General features: G+C 43.6%; 1 protein-coding gene across 7 annotated transcripts in view; it reads left to right on the plus strand.

Annotated features, from left to right (window-relative positions):
- MRAP2 (melanocortin 2 receptor accessory protein 2) overlaps positions 1 to 21,495 on the plus strand; it is a 51,907-nt gene that overhangs the window by 17,491 nt on the left and 12,921 nt on the right. For 4 of the 7 annotated variants that reach the window (XM_048845109.2, XM_048845107.2, XM_048845108.2 and 1 more), the window contains 3 exons: positions 1,640 to 1,701; positions 3,025 to 3,158; positions 13,632 to 13,731. In XM_048845109.2, coding sequence (XP_048701066.1) covers positions 3,032 to 3,158; positions 13,632 to 13,731 — 227 coding nt within the window. In that variant the 5' untranslated portion in view covers positions 1,640 to 1,701; positions 3,025 to 3,031. Of the gene's footprint in view, positions 1 to 1,639; positions 1,702 to 2,746; positions 2,862 to 3,024; positions 3,159 to 13,631; positions 13,732 to 21,495 lie in introns of all 7 variants that reach the window. The other 3 variants (XM_048845112.2, XM_048845111.2, XM_048845113.2) reach the window with 2 other exon arrangements.

Raw genomic sequence — 21,495 nt, forward strand, 5'->3', positions numbered from 1 at the left:
TCTCCGTAACTTCAGTGAGAATGGTGCATAGTGAACATATCTCTGGTTGTGGCCCAAGAGGGGGAGATAGAGCACAGCAGTCTACCTGACTGGCATGAAAGAACAGAACGTGCACTGTCTCCAGCATTTTTGAGGGGTAGCTATTATTCTGCCCACTCACTATCCTCCTGCTCTTTTGGATTCAGCAAGTTGCATTTCCCTCCCGTCTAAATCTAAAGAAAAAAGTACCGAGACTAAGGAACTGAGGTTCCCAATGATCCACTGATACTTCCCATCACCCAGAATTAGAATAACGTGCATCATTATAAGGTGCATCATTGTTTGAATATGGACATTTTTGGCCAGGTGTTACAATATGATCCGTGATGCAGACACGTTTGTGAGAATCTCAGGGATGGAAAGTTTGCCTCATTTTCAAAGCTTACGCTTGGCAAGATGAGTGGGGTGGTTTTTTGAACAAACATTTGTTCCTTCTGTTATTTCTGTATAACCCTTAAAAATGCTTAGTCCTTTTTCTTAATACTTCAGAAATTTAGTAGAAGTCTTAGCTATTAGAATAGATGCAGGCAACTCTCTCTTTGTGCTTTGTTTTACAGTATGTGCTTATTGTAGGAAATTACCTAAAACTGAAAGAACAATTAACATACTTGTAACAATGTACTATCCTGATCCTGCAATGCGATGCATGCAGGCAAACCTCTACTCCCATGTGGAACCCTTTTGATTTCCATTGGAGGATTGAAGCCAAAGTAAGCACTAAGTCCTGCTACCCTTACTCATACAAGCAGTATATTGAAGCCAAAGCAACTGCTCCATGTGAGTAAAGGATGGATCATGAATTTAAATCTTTGATACATTATTGAATCTTTTGTGCAGTGTATGAATTATTTTCAGCTTATCTGCTTTTTAAATAGCACCAAAACAGTACAGCAAATATAAATGATTGACCAAAGGATTTTTTTTACAGTAAAAGCATGACAATTTAAAACCTCTTTCCATTTAAAACATGGTATTTAAATCATGGTTTCATGATTATATCATTTATTTCAAAGATGAGTCAGCTCCCTACTTGGATTCAGTTTTTAGCTCCTAAAACCAGTGGAATCTTATGTTGGTTAAAATCATACATGGCTTACTATTAGAGCTATATATCAAAATGAACACAGAGTGCCAACTTTCTTTGGAATAGCGACACTGAATTAATGCTCTGGAAGTCTACAGATTATATCATTTTTTTTATCATGACGGGAGTTGGCTTTCAGATCTTTTTGTTAAAAAAGAAAATAATCTTTCTTGTACATTTCTTTAAAATGTGCACCTCTGTGAGTTTTAAAGGGACTATCTCACTTTATTTTGTTTTATCTATTGCACGAGGCAAAAAATTACAAAATACACAAAGGGCCTAATTCAGCAATTAAAGCATATGCTGGACTTTGACTTCCATGTGTCTATTCAAGTGTTTAAAATAAGCACTTTGCTGGATTGGGGCCATAATGTGAAAACTGAACCTGTTTTAAAAAAAGGACTTTTTCCTTCCCCATCTGAAGAAACTCCTCTCCCACTCCACAATATTTAGAACTGATCAGAAATTTTCCTTTAGAATGATTATTAGGCTTGATTTTATATTTTCTTGTTGTAGAGACCTACCGAAAACAAAGCCTGGTGCAATTGAGACCTGGTCTACACCACGCTAAAATTTAGGTAGGCCTATTTACATTGCTCAGAGGTGTGAACAGTTCCTAAGCTCTGGTGTAGGAACTGCTAGATTGATGGAAGAACCTAGCTACTGCCTCTTGAGGGGGTAGGTTTACGACAGTGATAGAAACTGTCTCTCTGCCTACACCATAGGGCAGGGGTGGGCAAACTTTTTGGCCCGAGGGCAACATCTGGGTATGGAAATTGTATGGCGGGCCATGAATGCTCATAAAATTGGGGGTTAGGGTGCAGGAGGGCTCTGGCTGGGGGTGCATGCTCTGGGGTGGGGGTGGGGATGAGGGGTTGGAGGTGCAGGAAGGTGTTTAGGGCTGGGACTGAGAGGTTTGGAGGGCAGGAAGGATATCCGGGCTGGGGCAGGGGGTTGGGGAGCAGGCTCCGGGGGGCGCTTACCTCAAGCAGCTCCCAGAAACAGTGGCATGTCTCCCTTCTGGTTCCTACATGGAGGACGCACAGTCAGACAGCTCTGCGCGCTGCCCTGTCCACAGGTGCTGCCCCTGCAGCTCCCATTGGCTGTGGTTCCCTGTCCAATGGGAGCTGCGGGGCAGCGCTTAGGGCAGGGGCAGCGTGTGGAGCCCCCTGGCTGCCCCTACACATAGGAGCCAGAGGGGGGACATCCCGCTGCTTCTGGGAGCTGCGTGGAATGGGGAAAGCCCCAGACTCCACTCCCCAGCTGGAGCACCAGAGCGGGGCAAGCACTGGAACAGGGCAAGCCTCAGACTCCGCTCCCCGGCGGGTGCTCGAGGGCTGGATTAAAACGCCTGGAGGACCAGATGCAACCCCCGGGCCGTAGTTTGCCCACCACTGCCATAGGGGCATAGCCACAACTGTGCCGCTGTAATGCTTGTAATGTAAACATACCATAAGACGACACTCCCTAAACCTCTGGACTCCCATTCCTGATGATCATTTGTATTTACTGTATTCGGCCTAGGGGAGGCATGTTCTGTCTGAGTGATGTGCTCTGATACTTGTGTGTGTTAATAGGAACATTCTGTGGAGATCCTCATATATTCCACCTTTCTATTAAAAGGAAGCTCTACGCAGGTTGGTGATTTGCCTGGAGAAGGGATAGGGCAGGGAAGGAATGGGATGGAACATGATGGCTCTATCTGAAGGAGTGGTGGAATTGGCTTTGAAAGGAACAGGTGGGATATGGCCCTTTATGCAAGGGTGGGGCATTGCTTATGAAAGGGACAGAGGAGGGGGAAAGCCAAAAGATGGCGCATGATTATAAAAACATATAAAGACAGTGTTAGAAATATTTCTATATACTAACATGTTTTGTGTTCACATTTTATGTCTGTACAGGTTAGTGATGTCTGCCCATAGGTTAATTTCCAACCGAACATCTCAGCAGGCTTTGTCTAACTCTGATTACACTTGGGAGTATGAGTACTATGAGTACGGACCAGTTTCCTTCGAAGGACTGAAAGCTCATAAATGTAAGTCCTATCTGGCAGTTCTGTATTCTATGCTTTGAAGTTCCTGTATTCTTAATGGATAGCTTTTCAAAAATCTTTTTCTGTGAATTGATTATCCCACACACAACTCCTTGAATTAATAGCTTCATTGATTTCTCTTTGTTGAAGTATTTTTTTTTCTTATGCGTATCAGTAGTTTGGGATATCCTGGATACCAGTTCTTTGGTTCAAATAGAAATTTCCCCATGCTTTATGATCCACTGCAACATCCAGTTGCTTTATGGAGAATAAAAAAGTTCTCACTGATAAGAAAAGAAACATGGCTGCTTTGTTCTTGTTAAAATATATCTGAAAAACCATTAAAAGGTTTAAAACCAATTTAGAAAATTCTTTCAGGTGAGACCTTTATCATTATATGTTTGCTAATAGTGGTGAGCATTAAAACAAGTATATGTAAATAAGAAAAGATCAAACAAGTGTGTGTGGGTCTCAAGGGTTCAGGGGATGGAAATAGAATACAGAGATCGGGCTTACTGGTAGCGATGGATGTTTCCCTCTGAAAGCTGTTTGGTGGCTTGTGTCAAAGATACTGGCAGTGTCAGCTTGTTTCCGTTCTCCATGTCAGCATCATAATCTGCACTGCTTGTTATAAATCAATTATATAAAACAAATAGAGGGAACTTTTTAAATTTTAGAACCAGTTTATAGTGTACAAACCATAGGTTTATATTTAGTCATTAGTCAGAAGGATCAAATTCACCATAAACTATTGTAAGTATAATTAAGTAGTGGGGGATAAGGAGAACAGCCCGTTCCAGGCAGCATGCTGAATCAATATGAAATGTCATGTATTTCATATTTATGCAGTTTTAATCAGAATGGAATCAATGTCCTATGTGTTCTACAGTCTTCCTGTATAACCTGTTTTGAAACATTATTTGATAAATAGGAATATATCAATGTAAGGAGCTGTATAGTAGGCTATTGCAGAGATCTGCATTAGGTTTGTTATTATTTAACATCTTGATCTGGAGTGGGTTAAACAAAATTCTTAGTCCCATATTATACTGATGTGAGAGTTGTCAACCAGCAATTCAAACAAAAAAAATCATATAAAGGTGTAGCGGAGAGGTTAGAAATAAAATGAGTTTCAACTTGAACAAATACAAGGTAGTACAGCTGGGAAACATACAAAGTCTAGTCAGTGGACTTGATTCTGGTTTTACAGAATCTGAATAATGCATGGTCATACTGTAATTCTCAATGACTCTGACACGGCTGTGTAGAGAAAAGTCCTAGAGGCTTAAAGTTCTACCTACCTGGCTTGCATGAAGGTTTTAATGGCAACTCATCTGTATTCAGTAGAATTCGCCCTCTGGCCAGGAAATCAGCTGCAAGACAGGTAGAATGTTAAGGCTACAGGACTGTATTACAGAGGTAAAATATGCACTAGGTTCCTGCCCACTGCAGGAAAAGCTTCGGAAAGCAACATTAATGTGGGTGCATAGGGGCATCTAGATAAGAGTAGGTGCTTTGGTATTACAGTGTTGAGGGCCATATAAGTACCTGGGTGGATGGATGCCAAAGTGTTCAACAAAACTTGTTTTCCAGGGAATATAAACACCTTTAAAGGGAGAGGGCTATATCTGAACTTGGGTTTCAGCCTTAATTATAGCATGCTTCACTGTGCCTACTGTCATTGTCAGACCCTTATGACTCAATTGTTTTTTATTTTTTAAAAGACTAGATATTTGACAAAAGTAAAAAGAAAAGGAGTACTTGTGGCACCTTAGAGACTAACCAATTTATTTGAGCATAAGCTTTCGTGAGCTACAGCTCACTTCATCTGATGCATAAAAGTGGAAAATGCAGTGAGGATGTTTTTATACACATAGACCATGAAAAAATGAGTGTTTATCACTTCAAAAGGTTTTCTTTCCCCACCCCACTCTCCTGCTGGTAATAGCTTATCTAAAGTGATCATTCTCCTTACAATGTGTATGATAATCAAGGTGGGCCATTTCCAGCACAAATCCAGGGTTTAACAAGAACGTCTGAGGAACAGGGGGTGGGGAAGGGGTAGGAAAAAACAAGGGGAAATAGGTTACCTTGCATAATGACTTAAGAATCATAGAATCATAGAATATCAGGGTTGGAAAGGACCTCAGGAGGTCATCTAGTCCAACCCCCTGCTCAAAGCAGGACCAATCCCCAATTAAATCATCCCAGCCAGGGCTTTGTCAAGCCTGACCTTAAAAACTTCTAAGGAAGGAGATTCTACCACCTCCCTAGGTAACGCATTCCAGTGTTTCACCACCCTCCTAGTGAAAAAGTTTTTCCTAATATCCAACCTAAACCATCCCCACTGCAACTTGAGACCATTACTCCTTGTCCTGTCCTCTTCTACCACTGAGAATAGTCTAGAACCATCCTCTCTGGAACCACCTCTCAGGTAGTTGAAAGCAGCTATCAAATCCCCCCTCATTCTTCTCTTCCACAGACTAAACAATCCCAGTTCCCTCAGCCTCTCCTCATAAGTCATGTGTTCCAGACCCCTAATCATTTTTGTTGCCCTTCGCTGGACTCTCTCCAATTTTTCCACATCCTTCTTGTAGTGTGGGGCCCAAAACTGGACACAGTACTCCAGATGAGGCCTCACCAATGTCGAATAGAGGGGAACGATCACGTCCCTCGATCTGCTCGCTGTGCCCCTACTTATACATCCCAAAATGCCATTGGCCTTCTTGGCAACAAGGGCACACTGCTGACTCATATCCAGCTTCTCGTCCACTGTCACCCCTAGGTCCTTTTCCGCAGAACTGCTGCTTAGCCATTCGGTCCCTAGTCTGTAGCTGTGCATTGGGTTCTTCCGTCCCGAGTGCAGGACCCTGCACTTATCCTTACTGAACCTCATCAGATTTCTTTTGGCCCAATCCTCCAATTTGTCTAGGTCCCTCTGTATCCTATCCCTGCCCTCCAGAGTATCTACCACTCCTCCCACTTTAGTATCATCCGCAAATTTGCTGAGAGTGCAATCCACACCATCCTCCAGATCATTTATGAAGATATTGAACAAAGCCGGCCCCCGGACCGACCCCTGGGGCGCTCCACTTGACACTGGCTGCCAACTAGACATGGAGCCATTGATCACTACCCGTTGAGCCTGACAATCTAGCCAACTTTCGACCCACCTTATGGTGCATTCATCCAGCCCATACTTCTTTAACTTGCTGACAAGAATACTGTGGGAGACCGTGTCAAAAGCTTTGCTAAAGTCAAGAAACAATACATCCACTGCTTTCCCTTCATCCACAGAACCAGTAATCTCATCATAGAAGGCGATTAGATTAGTCAGGCATGACCTTCCCTTGGTGAATCCATGCTGACTGTTCCTGATCACTTTCCTCTCATGTAAGTGCTTCAGGATTGATTCTTTGAGGACCTGCTCCATGATTTTTCCGGGGACCAAGGTGAGGCTGACTGGCCTGTAGTTCCCAGGATCCTCCTTCTTCCCTTTTTTAGAGATTGGCACTACATTAGCCTTTTTCCAGTCATCTGGGACTTCCCCCGTTCGCCACGAGTTTTCAAAGATAATGGCCAATGGCTCTGCAATCACAACCGCCAATTCCTTTAGCACTCTCGGATGCAACTCGTCCGGCCCCATGGACTTGTGCACGTCCAGCTTTTCTAAATAGTCCCTAACCACCTCTTTCTCCACAGAGGGCTGGCCATCTACTCCCCATGTTGTGATGCCCAGCGCAGCAGTCTGGGAGCTGTCCTTGTTAGTGAAGACAGAGGCAAAAAAAGCATTGAGTACATTAGCCTTTTCCACATCCTCTGTCAGTAGGTTGCCTCCCCCATTCAGTAAGGGGCCCACACCCTCCTTGGCTTTCTTCTTGTTGCCAACATACCTGAAGAAACCCTTCTTGTTACTCTTGACATCTCTGGCTAGCTGCAGCTCCAGGTGCGATTTGGCCCTCCTGATTTCATTCCTACATGCCCGAGCAATATTTTTATACTCTTCCCTGGTCATATGTCCAACCTTCCACTTCTTGTAAGCTTCTTTTTTATGTTTAAGATCCATAGGATTTCACCGTTAAGCCAAGCTGGTCGCCTGCCATATTTACTATTCTTTTGACTCATCGGGATGGTTTGTCCCTGTAACCTCAACAGGGATTCCTTGAAATACAGCCAGCTCTCCTGGACTCCTTTCCCCTTCATGTTAGTCCCCCAAGGGATCCTACCCATCCGTTCTCTGAGGGAGTCGAAGTCTGCTTTCCTGAAGTCCAGGGTCCGTATCCTGCTGCTTACCTTTCTTCCCTATGTCAGGATCCTGAACTCAACCAACTCATGGTCACTGCCTCCCAGATTCCCATCCACTTTTGCTTCCCTCACTAATTCTTCCCTGTTTGTGAGCAGCAGGTCAAGAAAAGCTCCCCCCCTAGTTGGCTCGTCTAGCACTTGCACCAGGAAATTGTCCTCTACGCTTTCCAAAAACTTCCTGGATTGTCTATGCACCGCTGTATTGCTCTCCCAGCAGATACCAGGAAAATTAAAGTCACCCATGAGAACCAGGGCGTACGATCTAGTAGCTTCTGCGAGTTGCCAGAAGAAAGCCTCATCCACCTCATCCCCCTGGTCCGGTGGTCTATAGCAGACTCCCACCACTACATCACTCTTCTAAACTTAATCCAGAGACACTCAGGTTTTTCTGCAGTTTCGTACCGGAGCTCTGAGCAGTCATACTGCTCCCTTACATACAGTGCTACTCCCCCACCTTTTCTGCCCTGCCTGTCCTTTCTGAACAGTTTATAACCATCCATGACAGTACTCCAGTCATGTGAGTTATCCCACCAAGTCTCTGTTATTCCAATCACGTCATAATTCCTTGACATCACCAGGACCTCCAGTTCTCCCTGCTTGTTTCCAAGGCTTTGTGCATTCGTATATAAGCACTTGAGATAACCTGCTGATCGCCCCTCATTCTCAGTATGAGGCAGAAGCCCTCCCCTCACAGACATTCCTGCCTGTGCTTCCTCCCGGTATACCGCTTTCCCACTTACCTCAGGGCTTTGGTCTCCTTCCCCCGGTGAACCTAGTTTAAAGCCCTCCTCACTAGGTTAGCCAGCCTGCTCGCAAAGATGCTCTTCCCTCTCTTCGTAAGATGGAGCCCATCTCTGCCCAGCACTCCTCCTTCATGGAACACCATCCCATGGTCAAAGAATCCAAAGCCTTCTCTCCGACACCACCTGCGTAGCCATTCGTTGACTTCCACGATTCGACGGTCCCTGCCCCAGCCTTTTCCTTCTACGGGGAGGATGGACGAGAACACCACTTGCGCCGACTTAGCCACTCCCAGTCTCTATTCAAGCCTCAGTTAATTGTATCCAATTTGCAAATGAATTCCAATTCAGCAGTCTCTCGCTGGAGTCTGGTTTTGAAATTTTTTTGTTGTAATATCACAACTTTCATGTCTGTAATCGCATGACCAGAGAGATTGAAATGTTCTCCGACTGGTTTATGAATGTAATCATTCTTGACATCTGATTTGTGTCCATTTATTCTTTTACGTAGAGACCAGTTTGACCAATGTACATGGCAGAGTGGCATTGCTTGCACATGATGGCATATATCACATTGGTGGATGTGCAGGTGAATGAGCCTCTGATAGTGTGGCTGATGTTATTAGGCCCTGTGATGGTGTCCCCTGAATAGATATGTGGGCACAGTTGGCAACGGGCTTTGTTGCAAGGATAGGTTCCTGGGTTAGTGGTTCTGTTGTGTGGTATGTAGTTGCTGGTGAGTATTTGCTTCAGGTTGGGGGGCTGTCTGTAGGCAAGGACTGGCCTGTCTCCCAAGATTTGTGAGAGTGATGGGTCGTCCTTCAGGATAGGTTGTAGATTCTTGATAATGCATTGGAGAGGTTTTAGTTGGGAGCTGAAGGTGATGGCTAGTGGTGTTCTGTTATTTTCTTTGTTGGGCCTGTCCTGTAGTGGGTGACTTCTGGGTACTCTTCTGGCTCTGTCAATCTGTTTCTTCACTTCAGCAGGTGGGTACAACTACAATACCCACCTGCTGAAGTAAAGAAACAGATTGACAGAGTTTCACATTTCAGCATGAAATCTTCCCAGTGTTGGTCTCTGCCCAAAGGTGGATTTATATGGAAAGTTCAAGCACCAACCCCTCCCCTACACCCCGTAAAAAACAAAACAAAACAACAAAGAACACCCCAGCCTTTTTTAAACAACCAAAGGTGGTGCTGCAGGATGTCCCAGTTAATGGGAAAAAGAAAAGGAGTACTTGTGGCACCTTAGAGACTAACCAATTTATTTGAGCATGAGCTTTCGTGAGCTACAGCTCACTTCATCGGATGCATACCGTGGAAACTGCAGCAGACTTTATATATACACAGAGAATATGAAACAATACCTCCTCCCACCCCACTGTCCTGCTGGTAATAGCTTATCTAAAGTGATCATCAGGTTGGGCCATTTCCAGCACAAATCCAGGTTTTCTCACCCTCCACCCCCCCACACAAATTCACTCTCCTGCTGGTGATAGCCCATCCAAGGTGACAACTCTTTACACAATGTGCATGATAATCAAGTTGGGCCATTTCCTGCACAAATCCAGGTTCTCTCACCCCCTCACCCCCCTCCCAAAAATAGTGAGTTTGTGTGTGTGGTTTTTGGGAGGGGGGTGAGGGGGTGAGAGAACCTGGATTTGTGCAGGAAATGGCCCAACTTGATTATCATGCACATTGTGTAAAGAGTTGTCACTTTGGATGGGCTATCACCAGCAGGAGAGTGAATTTGTGTGGGGGGGTGGAGGGTGAGAAAACCTGGATTTGTGCTGGAAATGGCCCAACCTGATGATCACTTTAGATAAGCTATTACCAGCAGGACAGTGGGGTGGGAGGAGGTATTGTTTCATATTCTCTGTGTATATATAAAGTCTGCTGCAGTTTCCACGGTATGCATCCGATGAAGTGAGCTGTAGCTCACGAAAGCTCATGCTCAAATAAATTGGTTAGTCTCTAAGGTGCCACAAGTACTCCTTTTCTTTTTGCGAATACAGACTAACACGGCTGTTACTCTGAAACCAGTTAATGGGAGTAGTTTTCAGAGTTACCACTACCTTAAGAAGAATTAGAGAGCGGACTGGATTAATGCTTCCCCTGGCACCTGTCCTCTTTCCTCATTAGTTTATTAATAGTGATGGCTGTTGGAGCTGGTTACAATGAGTTAGTTATCCCTTGGTGAAGGGGGAGACACATCTTGGGAACAGTTATATATTGAATTCATACTAATGTGCTTGATTCCAAACAATGATCATAGCCAAATTAATCTAGAAACCTTGACGTTATTAGCAGATAGGCTATACTTGAATAACCTGGAGCATTACACTATGAAAAATGGATGCCAACTGTGGTATGTCTGCCAATTTGCTTACCTGTGGTCTAAAACAATATGGAATTAAACGTTAGTTCTTTGCACGGAATATATTAACACAAGTCATGATCACCGTCATGCCAGGTAGCTGTTAATAACTAATAACAGTGGATACTACTACTAATGTTCTTGCAAATGGTTTAATGGAATCTGTTTAATGCTAATAAGGAATATGTCCTCTTTCAAGGTAGTAGCAGTTAGGCAGAAATTGTGGGAGGTAACAATGGTGTGATTAAATCTTTGCCAGTTCCTTTTGTAGGGCGTGCTAAGTGTTTTCTCTTATAACCTCCAGTAACGGTGCTTTTAAACTCTCAAATATACTCAATCCCATTATCTCCCTCCTTCCCCTCAAAAAAATCTGTTAATTTGATGACTGCCAAATTTATCAGCCTTTTTAACTAAGATGTCTGTCTTGCAGTTCCCTTTTAATGCAAGCTACCTTATGACTCCTTAATGCAGGCGGAACTTAACCCTTGAGTCAGGGGTACAAAAATGTGAAACCGTAAACAAAAGGAGTAAATATTTTAATTAAAGATGGGCCCCAGGACAAAAGCCTGGATCTCAGAACACCTGCACGTTAGTAGGTGGTGAAGTGGGAATTCTAACCAACACCCAAATATCAGTAGCCCCATCTCTGTAATGAACTGGGTTGGAACCCTTCTGAGCATTATGGCTTTCAGAGCCAGCTCTGAACCTTGAAGCCTGGACTTGTCTCTAATTTTAATTTCCTAGTTCCTAGCATATGTATCTGTCAGTTGGTTCGGACTTTCTGCTACAAATTATTAAAAGATACTAAGTGACCAGGCTTTCTCGCACACCTTAAAATATAGGGCCAAATTCAACTTTTGGTATATCAGTGCAACCCCAGTGAATTCACTGAGGTTACACTGGTGCAACTGAACGCAGAATTTGGCCATTAGTCACTTAAATTGTGTATATGTGGTTCATGGTGTCAAGATGTAGCAGTCAGTGGAGGAGCACTGTGACTTCTGGCAGATGCAGATAAAGAAGCAAATTTGGAACAACCCTTCATTCTCTCTGCATCTTGAGACTTGTGGGTGAAGTCTTCCCAATGGAATTCCACAGCTTTTAAGGTGTTATGAGAGTGTAAAGGGATGTAAGGGAAGGCAGGTAAGGGTCGTGGCTAGATATACTTGAATTCTTTTTGTGTGATTGAGGGGGAGGTCCTCCATTTTTAAAATGGCTTAGCTGGCATATGTGTGGTGTAGCTGGGGGAGTAGAAAAGGGGAGAATATCTAGTAAAACAGGAAAAATCCTATCCCATAGTGATAATGCAATTGAAAGCCCTGCAAGCTTCGTAGAGCAATTATTTAGTATTTCATTACTTTTCACTACTCCCAGTTGGGTGAAGGGAACAATGTATTTTTTTCAACTACCAATTAAATTTGGAAAGCGTATGTAGAAATCCTCCAGGCAACTGGCGCCTGTATTTTAACCACTGTGCAGCTTTAGGTTTCCATAAATATTCATCATTTTCCGAAAGGCAATTCAGTTTGAAATCACTTTTTTATATGAAGTCATGCTTGTACTGTTAATGCTTTGTCTGTTTTCCTTCTTTTTTCCCTCTGTATTTAAAATCTATGGAACTGGAGTCTGGTTATATCGCCACTCATTAGGGGGATATTAACAGCTGCAAGAGCTGAAGATTTTTTTGTGTGTGTATGTGCTGCGGCCTTTGAGCTAGGTCCAATATTCATTAAAGTCCGTGAAGAGACTCCCATTGACTTCAGTAGTCACTGGATCAGTCTCTTCGTGACTATAGGAATAAGGTTGTTGACAAAGTTGTGGTGTCTTCCTGGTATGTTTGTTTTCTACTGAATTCTAGTGATCCTGGGCTGGCAGAATGGGCTGTGGTACCCATTTCAGTTTGCACAAGTTATAACAGTCCAAAGCCTGCCTTGAGGATCTGGGAGGGAGAGAAATGTAGTAGAACGCCTAATATGCCTCACACTGAGCCAAGCAGTGCTGAGGGATACCTCAGAATCTAGCCATGGCCACTAACTATCATTGAGGCCAAGAGCTTAGTAGTATTCCAAAAAGGCTTTAAACATTTATATGGTTGACAACTTCTGTTACATTAGAAAGGAAGAAAGATAAAATTTAGAAGGGATACAAACCTTTATGCTTCAGGCCATAGGCCATCCCCTAATGGGACAGGTTATCGTTCACTGTCAGTTTCTTGCACCTTCCTCTGAAACATCTGGATCTGGACACTGTTAGAGGGAATATTGAAATAGGTGGACTTCTGACCACACCTGGTATAGCAAATCCTATATTCCTATGACATCCAAACAAAACTTGGAGGACACTGGCTCTGTTTCTTGGGGAGATCCACAGTGATACTGACAGTAACACTTGTCTGCCCCGTCGTTGGCTTTGGAAAACATCTGGATCATCTAACTGAGACTCAAAGTGGCAGATCCACCACCGTGATTAAGTAGGCCACTTTAGAACAAGCTGTTTTAAGAACAAGATGTGGCTGTTCGAGCTGAACGTTCTTGAGTGTATGTGGATCAATGTCCCAACTAACAAAGCCCAGGAGAGGGTACTAGTGTGGGGTTTGTTACAGATCATCAGATCAAACCAGAGAACACTGAGTTACTCCGCAAGTACTTGTGTGGGAAGAAAAATGGTGGTGTTACGGGGGACTTCAGTTTGAGAGACATCCGTGCTTGGATGCTGTCAGTAGTAAAACATCATTAGAGTTTCTAAAAATTATAGATGATGATTTTCACATAAGGTACTGCATCAAAGACGAGGTGACTCTAATTGAATTAGTCAGTATTTCTGCATTCAGTGCTGTGCATGCTTGATGTATCTGATGCTGAACTAGTCACTTTTATATCCATTGGCTTTTTCCAGAGACATAGTGCCCGGTACATTGACCGGTCAGGATGTTGAATGTGTCTTGTAATAAGAAACAAAGCCTTTCTGAACTCTGAGTCATGACACATTATGTGGAATGGAACCTGTTTACAAGTGAAGGTGGAACACTAATCAATTTATTACCTCTCTCCTGCAGATTCCATTGTGATTGGATTTTGGGTCGGTCTGGCAGTTTTTGTCATTTTCATGTTCTTTGTGCTGACCTTGCTGACGAAGACAGGAGCACCGCACCAAGAGTGAGTCTGATCAGAGTGTGACAGCAATGTGATGTGCTGATCAAATGTTTTTCCCATTACAGTGATGGTCCCTTCTATTGAGTTATTTGTAAAGGGTACACTGTCAAGGCTAAACTGCCCAGAATTTTACCTACTATAAAAAAAGGAGATTTTTTTTTAAAATACTCTTCAGCTGATACTAAAACGTTTGCCTATTCAGAAGCCAGAGCAGCACAATTTCTAACATCAATCATCTTTTGCGGAACAGACGACAAATCCAGGGTGCTTGTTTCTATGCCGTTCCAGGATGTGTTTTGTCAGTGCAGATATTATACCACCCTTCTACTCTGCCTGCCTATTTTGTTCTTGTGACCAGGTTGATGGCACCAAAATATTTGAGAAGCTTTGTTTTCAGAACTCATTTGAGAGAGCACTTCTGTATAGTATGTTTTAATACCCCACCTGCTTAGCAAAATCAGAATGCAGTAGAGAGGAAGGACAGCATAATGGGCATACGCGCACACATTCAGCCTAAAAGAAAGATGGTAGGCTCCAGTTTAGGCCTCCGAACCTTGATGACATTCCTTTAGAGGTACATCTACACTGCACGCTGCCCAGCCTTCTGTTCTATCCCCCTGTTTGCCAGAGGCTGGGAATGGGTGACAGGGGGATGGATCACTTGATGATTACCGGTTCTGTTCATTCCCTCTGGGGCACCTGGCACTGGCCACTGTCAGAAGATATCTTGTTCAATATCTTCATAAATGATCTGGAGGATGGTGTGGATTGCACTCTCAGCAAATTTGCGGATGATACTAAACTGGGAGGAGTGGTAGATACGCTGGAGGGGAGGGATAGGATACAGAGGGACCTAGACAAATTGGAGGATTGGGCCAAAAGAAATCTGATGAGGTTCAATAAGGATAAGTGCAGGGTCCTGCACTTAGGACGGAAGAACCCAATGCACAGCTACAGACTAGGGACCGAATGGCTAGGCAGCAGTTCTGCGGAAAAGGACCTAGGGGTGACAGTGGACGAGAAGCTGGATATGAGTCAGCAGTGTGCCCTTGTTGCCAAGAAGGCCAATGGCATTTTGGGATGTATAAGTAGGGGCATAGCGAGCAGATCGAGGGACGTGATCGTTCCCCTCTATTCGACATTGGTGAGGCCTCATCTGGAGTACTGTGTCCAGTTTTGGGCCCCACACTTCAAGAAGGATGTGGATAAATTGGAGAGAGTCCAGCGAAGGGCAACAAAAATGATTAGGGGTCTGGAACATATGAGTTATGAGGAGAGGCTGAGGGAGCTGGGATTGTTTAGCCTGCAGAAGAGAAGAATGAGGGGGGATTTGATAGCTGTTTTCAACTACCTGAAAGGGGGTTCCAAAGAGGATGGCTCTAGACTGTTCTCAATGGTATCAGATGACAGAACGAGGAGTAATGGTCTCAAGTTACAGTGGGGGAGGTTTAGATTGGATATTAGGAAAAACTTTTTCACTATGAGGGTGGTGAAACACTGGAATGCGTTACCTAGGGAGGTGGTAGAATCTCCTTCCTTAGAGGTTTTTAAGGTCAGGCTTGACAAAGCCCTGGCTGGGATGATTTAACTGGGAATTGGTCCTGCTTTGAGCAGGGGGTTGGACTAGATGACCTTCTGGGGTCCCTTCCAACCCTTATATTCTATGATTCTATGATTCTAAGACAGGATACTGGGCTAGATGGACCTTTGGTCTGACCCAGTAGGGCCATTCTTATTGTCTTATGTTGAGACTGGCAGGGGGGAAAAGGGTAGTGGCTTCTTTAAGAGTTCCCCATCACTTGAGAGTTGGAGGATGGAAAGGCGTCACTTGAGCTGGTGGGTGGGCCCATGGGGCTCAGGTAACTCATTGGCCCTTGTGCACCTGTGGGAGGGGATCTAAATCCTGTCCCTCCAGTCCTGAGTCTCCGCTCAGGCCTGGATGCAAGTGTCCTGAGCAGCTACTCATTCTATAGGGGGTCCAGTTCCCTGATAAACTGAAAGTGGGCTTAGGAGAAGGCATCCCCTAAAGAAGCCGGATAATGGGATTGAGGCTTCTAATATCTAGAGACAACCCCCTTTCCCCAGGCCCTTAACTCTCAAATGAGGGGAGGGCAATGGAGTCTCAGTAACTGGCTTGGACCAGCTTTGGAGTGGAGGGGGACTGATGGCAGCCCTGTCAGGTTGAAATGATTAAGGAAGGGTAAAGCCTGGAAGCATGAGTTATTGTTGGATAGTTCCCAGATGAGTTAATAAAGTTGCAGCCTAGTTAAACCACATCCAAACATGGGACAATGGGCTAAGGAGTGTCAGTGTTTCATTTATAACACAAACAGGAGACACTTTGATCTAGAAAAGAGAAGATGTTTTAATCAGTACCAGCTGCCCTTAATCTGTTTTATTTTTAAAATAATTATTTCAACTATTGTCAGTAGGTTACTCCTGGGGGAATTCTGCCCACTGCAGAATTTTGCAGAAATTAATGTTGTGCACACAGAATTTCCTTTCCCTCACAGAAATGGGCTACAGTGCTGCTAGCTGCCACTAGAGGTCGCTGGACCCGCAGAGCCCAGCTTGCACATAGAAGACACTGCTGGGGGGATGGGAAGAGAGCTAGAGGGTTCAGTTGGCAGCTTCAGTTCCCAGCATGCCCTGAGGGGAGGAGAGGGCGGCGCACAGCAAACTCTGAAAGACTGGGACCCAGCATCAGGCTGTTCCTCCCTCTGGATCCTTGGGCTCTGGGGTGGGAGAGGGTGGGTGTCTGGGCAAGGGGGGGGCCTTGCCTGGGTTCTGGGGGGAAGAGGGTGCAGGTATCTGGGCCGGCTGGGCTCTGTGGGAGGGAAGGGGCAGAGAAATAGGAACTGGGTTGTCATAGGTGTTTCTTTAACTCTCTACTGCTGGGGGAAGTTTTGTGTGTCTGTATTGTTACAGACATACTTGCTGACAGGTATTTTGAAATAAATTACCAAAATAATTGCAACTGGCGTGATTATGTAGTAGTATTTAGACAAAATTTGCAGAATTTTAAAATACTGTGCACAGAATTTTTAATTTTTTGGCACAGAATGCTCAGAGGAGTAGTAGGAGTAGTGCATATTATGTCTAGATTTCCAGGCTCCATTGTAGCTCATTTAAAAATGGCCTTAGGAAAACTAGTATATGCACCTCATGAGTCTGTTTTTGTAACCTATACTTACAAATTGTTGACTAATATAATTTAGCAAGGCAGACTAATATAAACAGAAAAAAGAGAATCTGTATCAATCATTGTAGCCTGTATTGTGCCCAATAGTGCAAATCTTGGGAGCTGGTAAACATCTAAGCCTCTTTTGTTTTTTGTATTTATTTTTGTTTTAAATTTCCCAGGAATTTATCAGTTTTTATTCAAAAATTTAAAAAGCGTGAGCAAATTGGTTCAAAAACTGAAAACAATGGGTAGTGACAGTGTTCTCTGTATGTGGCAGCTGAGGAAACCTTCCACTGCTTGCAGTAGTTGGGTTGTCTCAGCTGCGCGGGCCCGATTCCTTGCCTGTCTCATTCCACCAGCCCCCATGCAGGGGAAATGAATGGGGCATCCTGAGGGGCTGGGGTCAGGAGGGGAGTAGAATGCTATATCCTGTGATTACTCGCCCCACCAGATGCAGCCCTCTCCTGACTTCATCCCTTCAGCTCAGCCCAAGCTGTTTCTCCTTCAAAAATTGCCCAGGTCCCAAAAATGGAAGGGAAGGGAGGGGAGGGGAGGAGGAATCAGTAAAACCTGAACAATGGCTTTTTCAAAAACTTGGGAATTTTGGGGGGGGAAATGGTAAATATCAATAACAAAGGGCCTTAATATAGTAAAGCCTAAGTGTGTTGTGGTTTTTGTAACTGTATATTCTCCTCTTTACAAAATTTAACTTCCTCTGTGCAAATCTATTAAAATCTATTAGAACACGCTTACTAGTTTTGTAAAGCAGAGGATATTATTGTAATGGAAATTCTACTAATAGAATACTCTATAAAATGACAGTGTTTTTTGCTCTTGGTCAAACTTTTCTAATCCTACTGAATCTGATATACCTGCGTTTTATACCATATTGATCTTCTCTGTGTAACATAGGGTTTAGACGTTATGCTGCTTATTTATCAGTATTGACACATCATATAAAAGCCTTATTGAATAAGATGGTTTTCTACTACTCTTTAGGTACCCAAATTAACCAAAGTTTGACACCTGAAATCTGTATTTATGCACCTATGTATAAGCGATGACTCTTCTCCCTGCCCCACCCCCAGACATATGGTGTACCCAGTGCTCCAGGAATTTAGTGGGAATCACTCTTGCTCAACAATTCTTAAAATTTAGATGCATAAATGTAGATTTAGTTGTCTAACCTTCACCATCTAAACTTCAGTCCAAGTTTGGAAAGCTGAGCTTGATCTTTTTCTGCACCAGAGACTTATTTTGAACAGGTTGTTTTATTTATTTTTTTAATTTATTTTTAGGGGAAATGTGTGGAGTGTTTTAAATGACCTTTTGAGGTGCACTGTATCAATTGCTCTACTTGCTTACATTACGGTGACAATTTGTTCAATATCTTTTAAAGCCCTAAGATCATGGGTTGGACAGGTGTCTGTTGTAGAAATGAAGGTGGTGATACACAGAAAAGGGGAGCAAAGTACCAGATGGCAGAATGAAACATTTAGAGTTAACTGCTGTATGGTCTGGGGCCCAGATCCTTAAAGGGTCTTATGTGCCTAATTGCCTCTTCAGGCACCTAAATTCATCATTAAGTGCCACTGACATTTTCAAAACCACCGTTCAGCTACTGCTGCTGCCTAAACTGATAGGTGCCTAAGTCCCCAAGACATCTTTGTTTCTGCCAGCAGGCACATGCAAAGCCACCTAAGTCCTGACACCACCCTGCAGCTAATGAGCTGCTCAAATCAAAGCCCCAGAGACCCTCAAAGTGGAATTGTCAAACTAGGTGGGGGAACACCTATCTTGCCAGGAGAGCCCAATCCTGTAAGCATACTCTGAGCATGCCTAAAGCCTGACACCAGTTAGGCTCTGCAGTCAGGCCACCGACAGGTGGGGAGAAAGAACTTGCACCCACACAAGACAGCTGTGGAGACAGGGAAACAGGTGAGCAGGAGAGGGGTATAAAGCAGTAGACAGAGACTGATAGTTTTGGCTGCTAGGTTATGGGTTACCTAACCTAAGTCACATTGACCATTTAGGTGCCTAACTCTAGAAGAGGGTTCCTGGCTGAGGATCCTGAGCAGAAAGAGGCACTTATCTCTGGCCCATCAGTCAGGTGCACCAGGTCAGCCTATGAGGTGCTTAAGCCTCTCTCCTCAGCATTTCACTCCTGGCTAGCTTAGGTAGCTCTCCTCTCAGCTTCCTGGCTTCTGAGGATCCCTTTCTTAAGCACTTAATGATCTCCATGCATATATGGAGAGCCCGGGTGCCAACTTGGGGCTGAGGATTCCACTAGGTGGCAGGCTGCCTAGAGGTGAGATGTCACAACACCGAGCAGAGAAATGCCTAAATACCTAATGAGCATTAGTCTCATTGAGCCTTAGTTCCCCATCTGTTAAATGCAGAGAATAGTACTTCTACAGGGGTGTTGTGAGGATAAATGCATTAAAGATTGTGAGATGTTCAGATTCTACGGTGATGGTGGCCATATAAGCACCATAGATAGCACTGCATCTGAAATACAGTCAAATAATGTCATACTTTGAAGATACCTTAGAGATGGTAAGTTCTTGAGTCACACACACTACATTCTCAATACCTTTGTTCATTCCAGCATAAATTGATTTCCTCTATGGGTCTTCAGTCATTTCCCTTAGGATACGCCTCCACTGTCAGACTTCAGCACTAGAAGACTTCCCCTCCTATCCAATCTTCACCACCATCCTTGGTTCAGTTTCCTCCTATTACTCCTGGTTATACTCACCCACTTGAGCTGCTTTACAAATAAACCATTCCTTGTTGTTCATTTGTTTTAGCTTGGCTCTGCAGGAGGGATTCATATATTCGTAACTCAGTCCTTCTAGCCTTTTAATCTTTGCTTTTCTTCCTTCCACTTTGTTCACATTTGCCCACATGGGGGTGTCTAGAACTTGTACCTAGAGTTCTAGGCTTAGTCTCACTAGCTACATGTATGCAGCCTAAATTCATAGAGACATTTTCTCCCACTACATGGTATTGTAAATTTATATTTAACTCCTTTCCTCTTTCACTCTTTAAGGCTTTTTCAGTACACTTATTTCCCTCCTGTTGAATGTGTGTTGGATTATTTTCCTTCAGTTCTCGTCTGCATTATTTGTTGAAATATTTTATGTTCTGCCTAAATAATACTTCACCTTGAAATGCAAAATGAGATGTGTGTTAGCTAACGCCCACCTTTAGAACTGCAGGTCTGTACATGACAGGCATTGCCTTTCAATGAAATCTTCAGGAGTGTTTGGTTTTATGGCAATAGTCTGTGCAGTATGAAGTTAGCTGACCAGTTCGAAGGAACTATGAGTTAGTTAGGATATAGCTCTCAGAAAATGTACTGGACAGCGGTAGCATCTGAGAAGCAAAGATCGTTATGATAATGATTAACTACTAGCTAAACTCAAATGTTAAAGCATTTAGGGCCAGTTTTTTAAAGATATTTGGGTACCTAAAGATGCAGCTAGGTGCCTTGTTGGATTTTCAAAAATGCCTAAACTCCTATGGATTTGAATCCCAGGAGACTTCTATCTGCAACTGTAGGCACCTAACATCCTTTTAAACCCTGATCCTTGGTGTTCATTTGTTACATCATTCAAATTTAATGAGTTTCACACGTTTATTTTAACAAAACTATGACATTCATATGTGACATTCTGATTTTCAAGTACTGATCTCAGCAGTGTGCCTGTAGTGCCTTTCATGTTCAAATAACCCTTTTATAATACTGTGACCAAAACAAGAAAGTAGACTAGCAAAGAGTGCATTAACACCAGGAACCTTTGTCTGTAGAATGAGATTCTATGGCCTAACTATATTTAGATTCATGCACAAGTCTGTGTAGACTGGAGCTATCTTGAGTTTAGAGTTCTCTTGAACACTCAATGGATGCTATATCATTCCTTCTGCTGTCTTCCCTTGCTTTTCTGTGTTGAATTTCTTAGTCTCCTAGCTATTTATCCAGCCTTCATAGCTATCCTGCTGCTCTCCTGGCCTTTTATATTGTCCTCAGTTTGAAACAATGGCTGAAATCCTGGCTCCATTGAAATCAATGGGAGTTTTGCCCTTGGCTTTGATGGAGCTGGGATTTCATCCAGAATCTGAGAAGTGTGGGTATCTTAACCACTGGGCTATAGAGTATTCTAGAGTCGGTCTCTCTGTGTTTCATGTTGAAGCTGTTCCACTTTGTTTAAATAATTAATATAGTCATTGGAACAGGAACTTGAATTTGAGTCTCTGAGTGCCCTAACCATAGGGCTATAGAGCATTCTCACTCTGTCTGGCTCATATTTTTACATAATAGAATAGCTTCATCAGGAGACAGGTGAGAGAGCAAGCTACCCCAGAATAACCCCAGTGGTTAGTTTACTCTCACTTGAAACTTGGGAGATGTGGAGCAGGGATTTAGACCCACATCAGGCAGAAGGGGGATTTGAATCAAGGTCTTCAACATCCTAGGTGAGTGCGCTAACCACTGCGATAAGGTTATAATGGGGGGACACCAGCTCCTCATTTTTTTGGTGAGAAAGGGCTTAGGTGCCGAACTGCAGGAGAGGGTCTAG

This window comes from Caretta caretta, chromosome 3 (genome assembly GCF_965140235.1).
Source record: "Caretta caretta isolate rCarCar2 chromosome 3, rCarCar1.hap1, whole genome shotgun sequence".
In the NCBI taxonomy this organism is placed as follows: Eukaryota; Metazoa; Chordata; order Testudines; family Cheloniidae; genus Caretta; species Caretta caretta.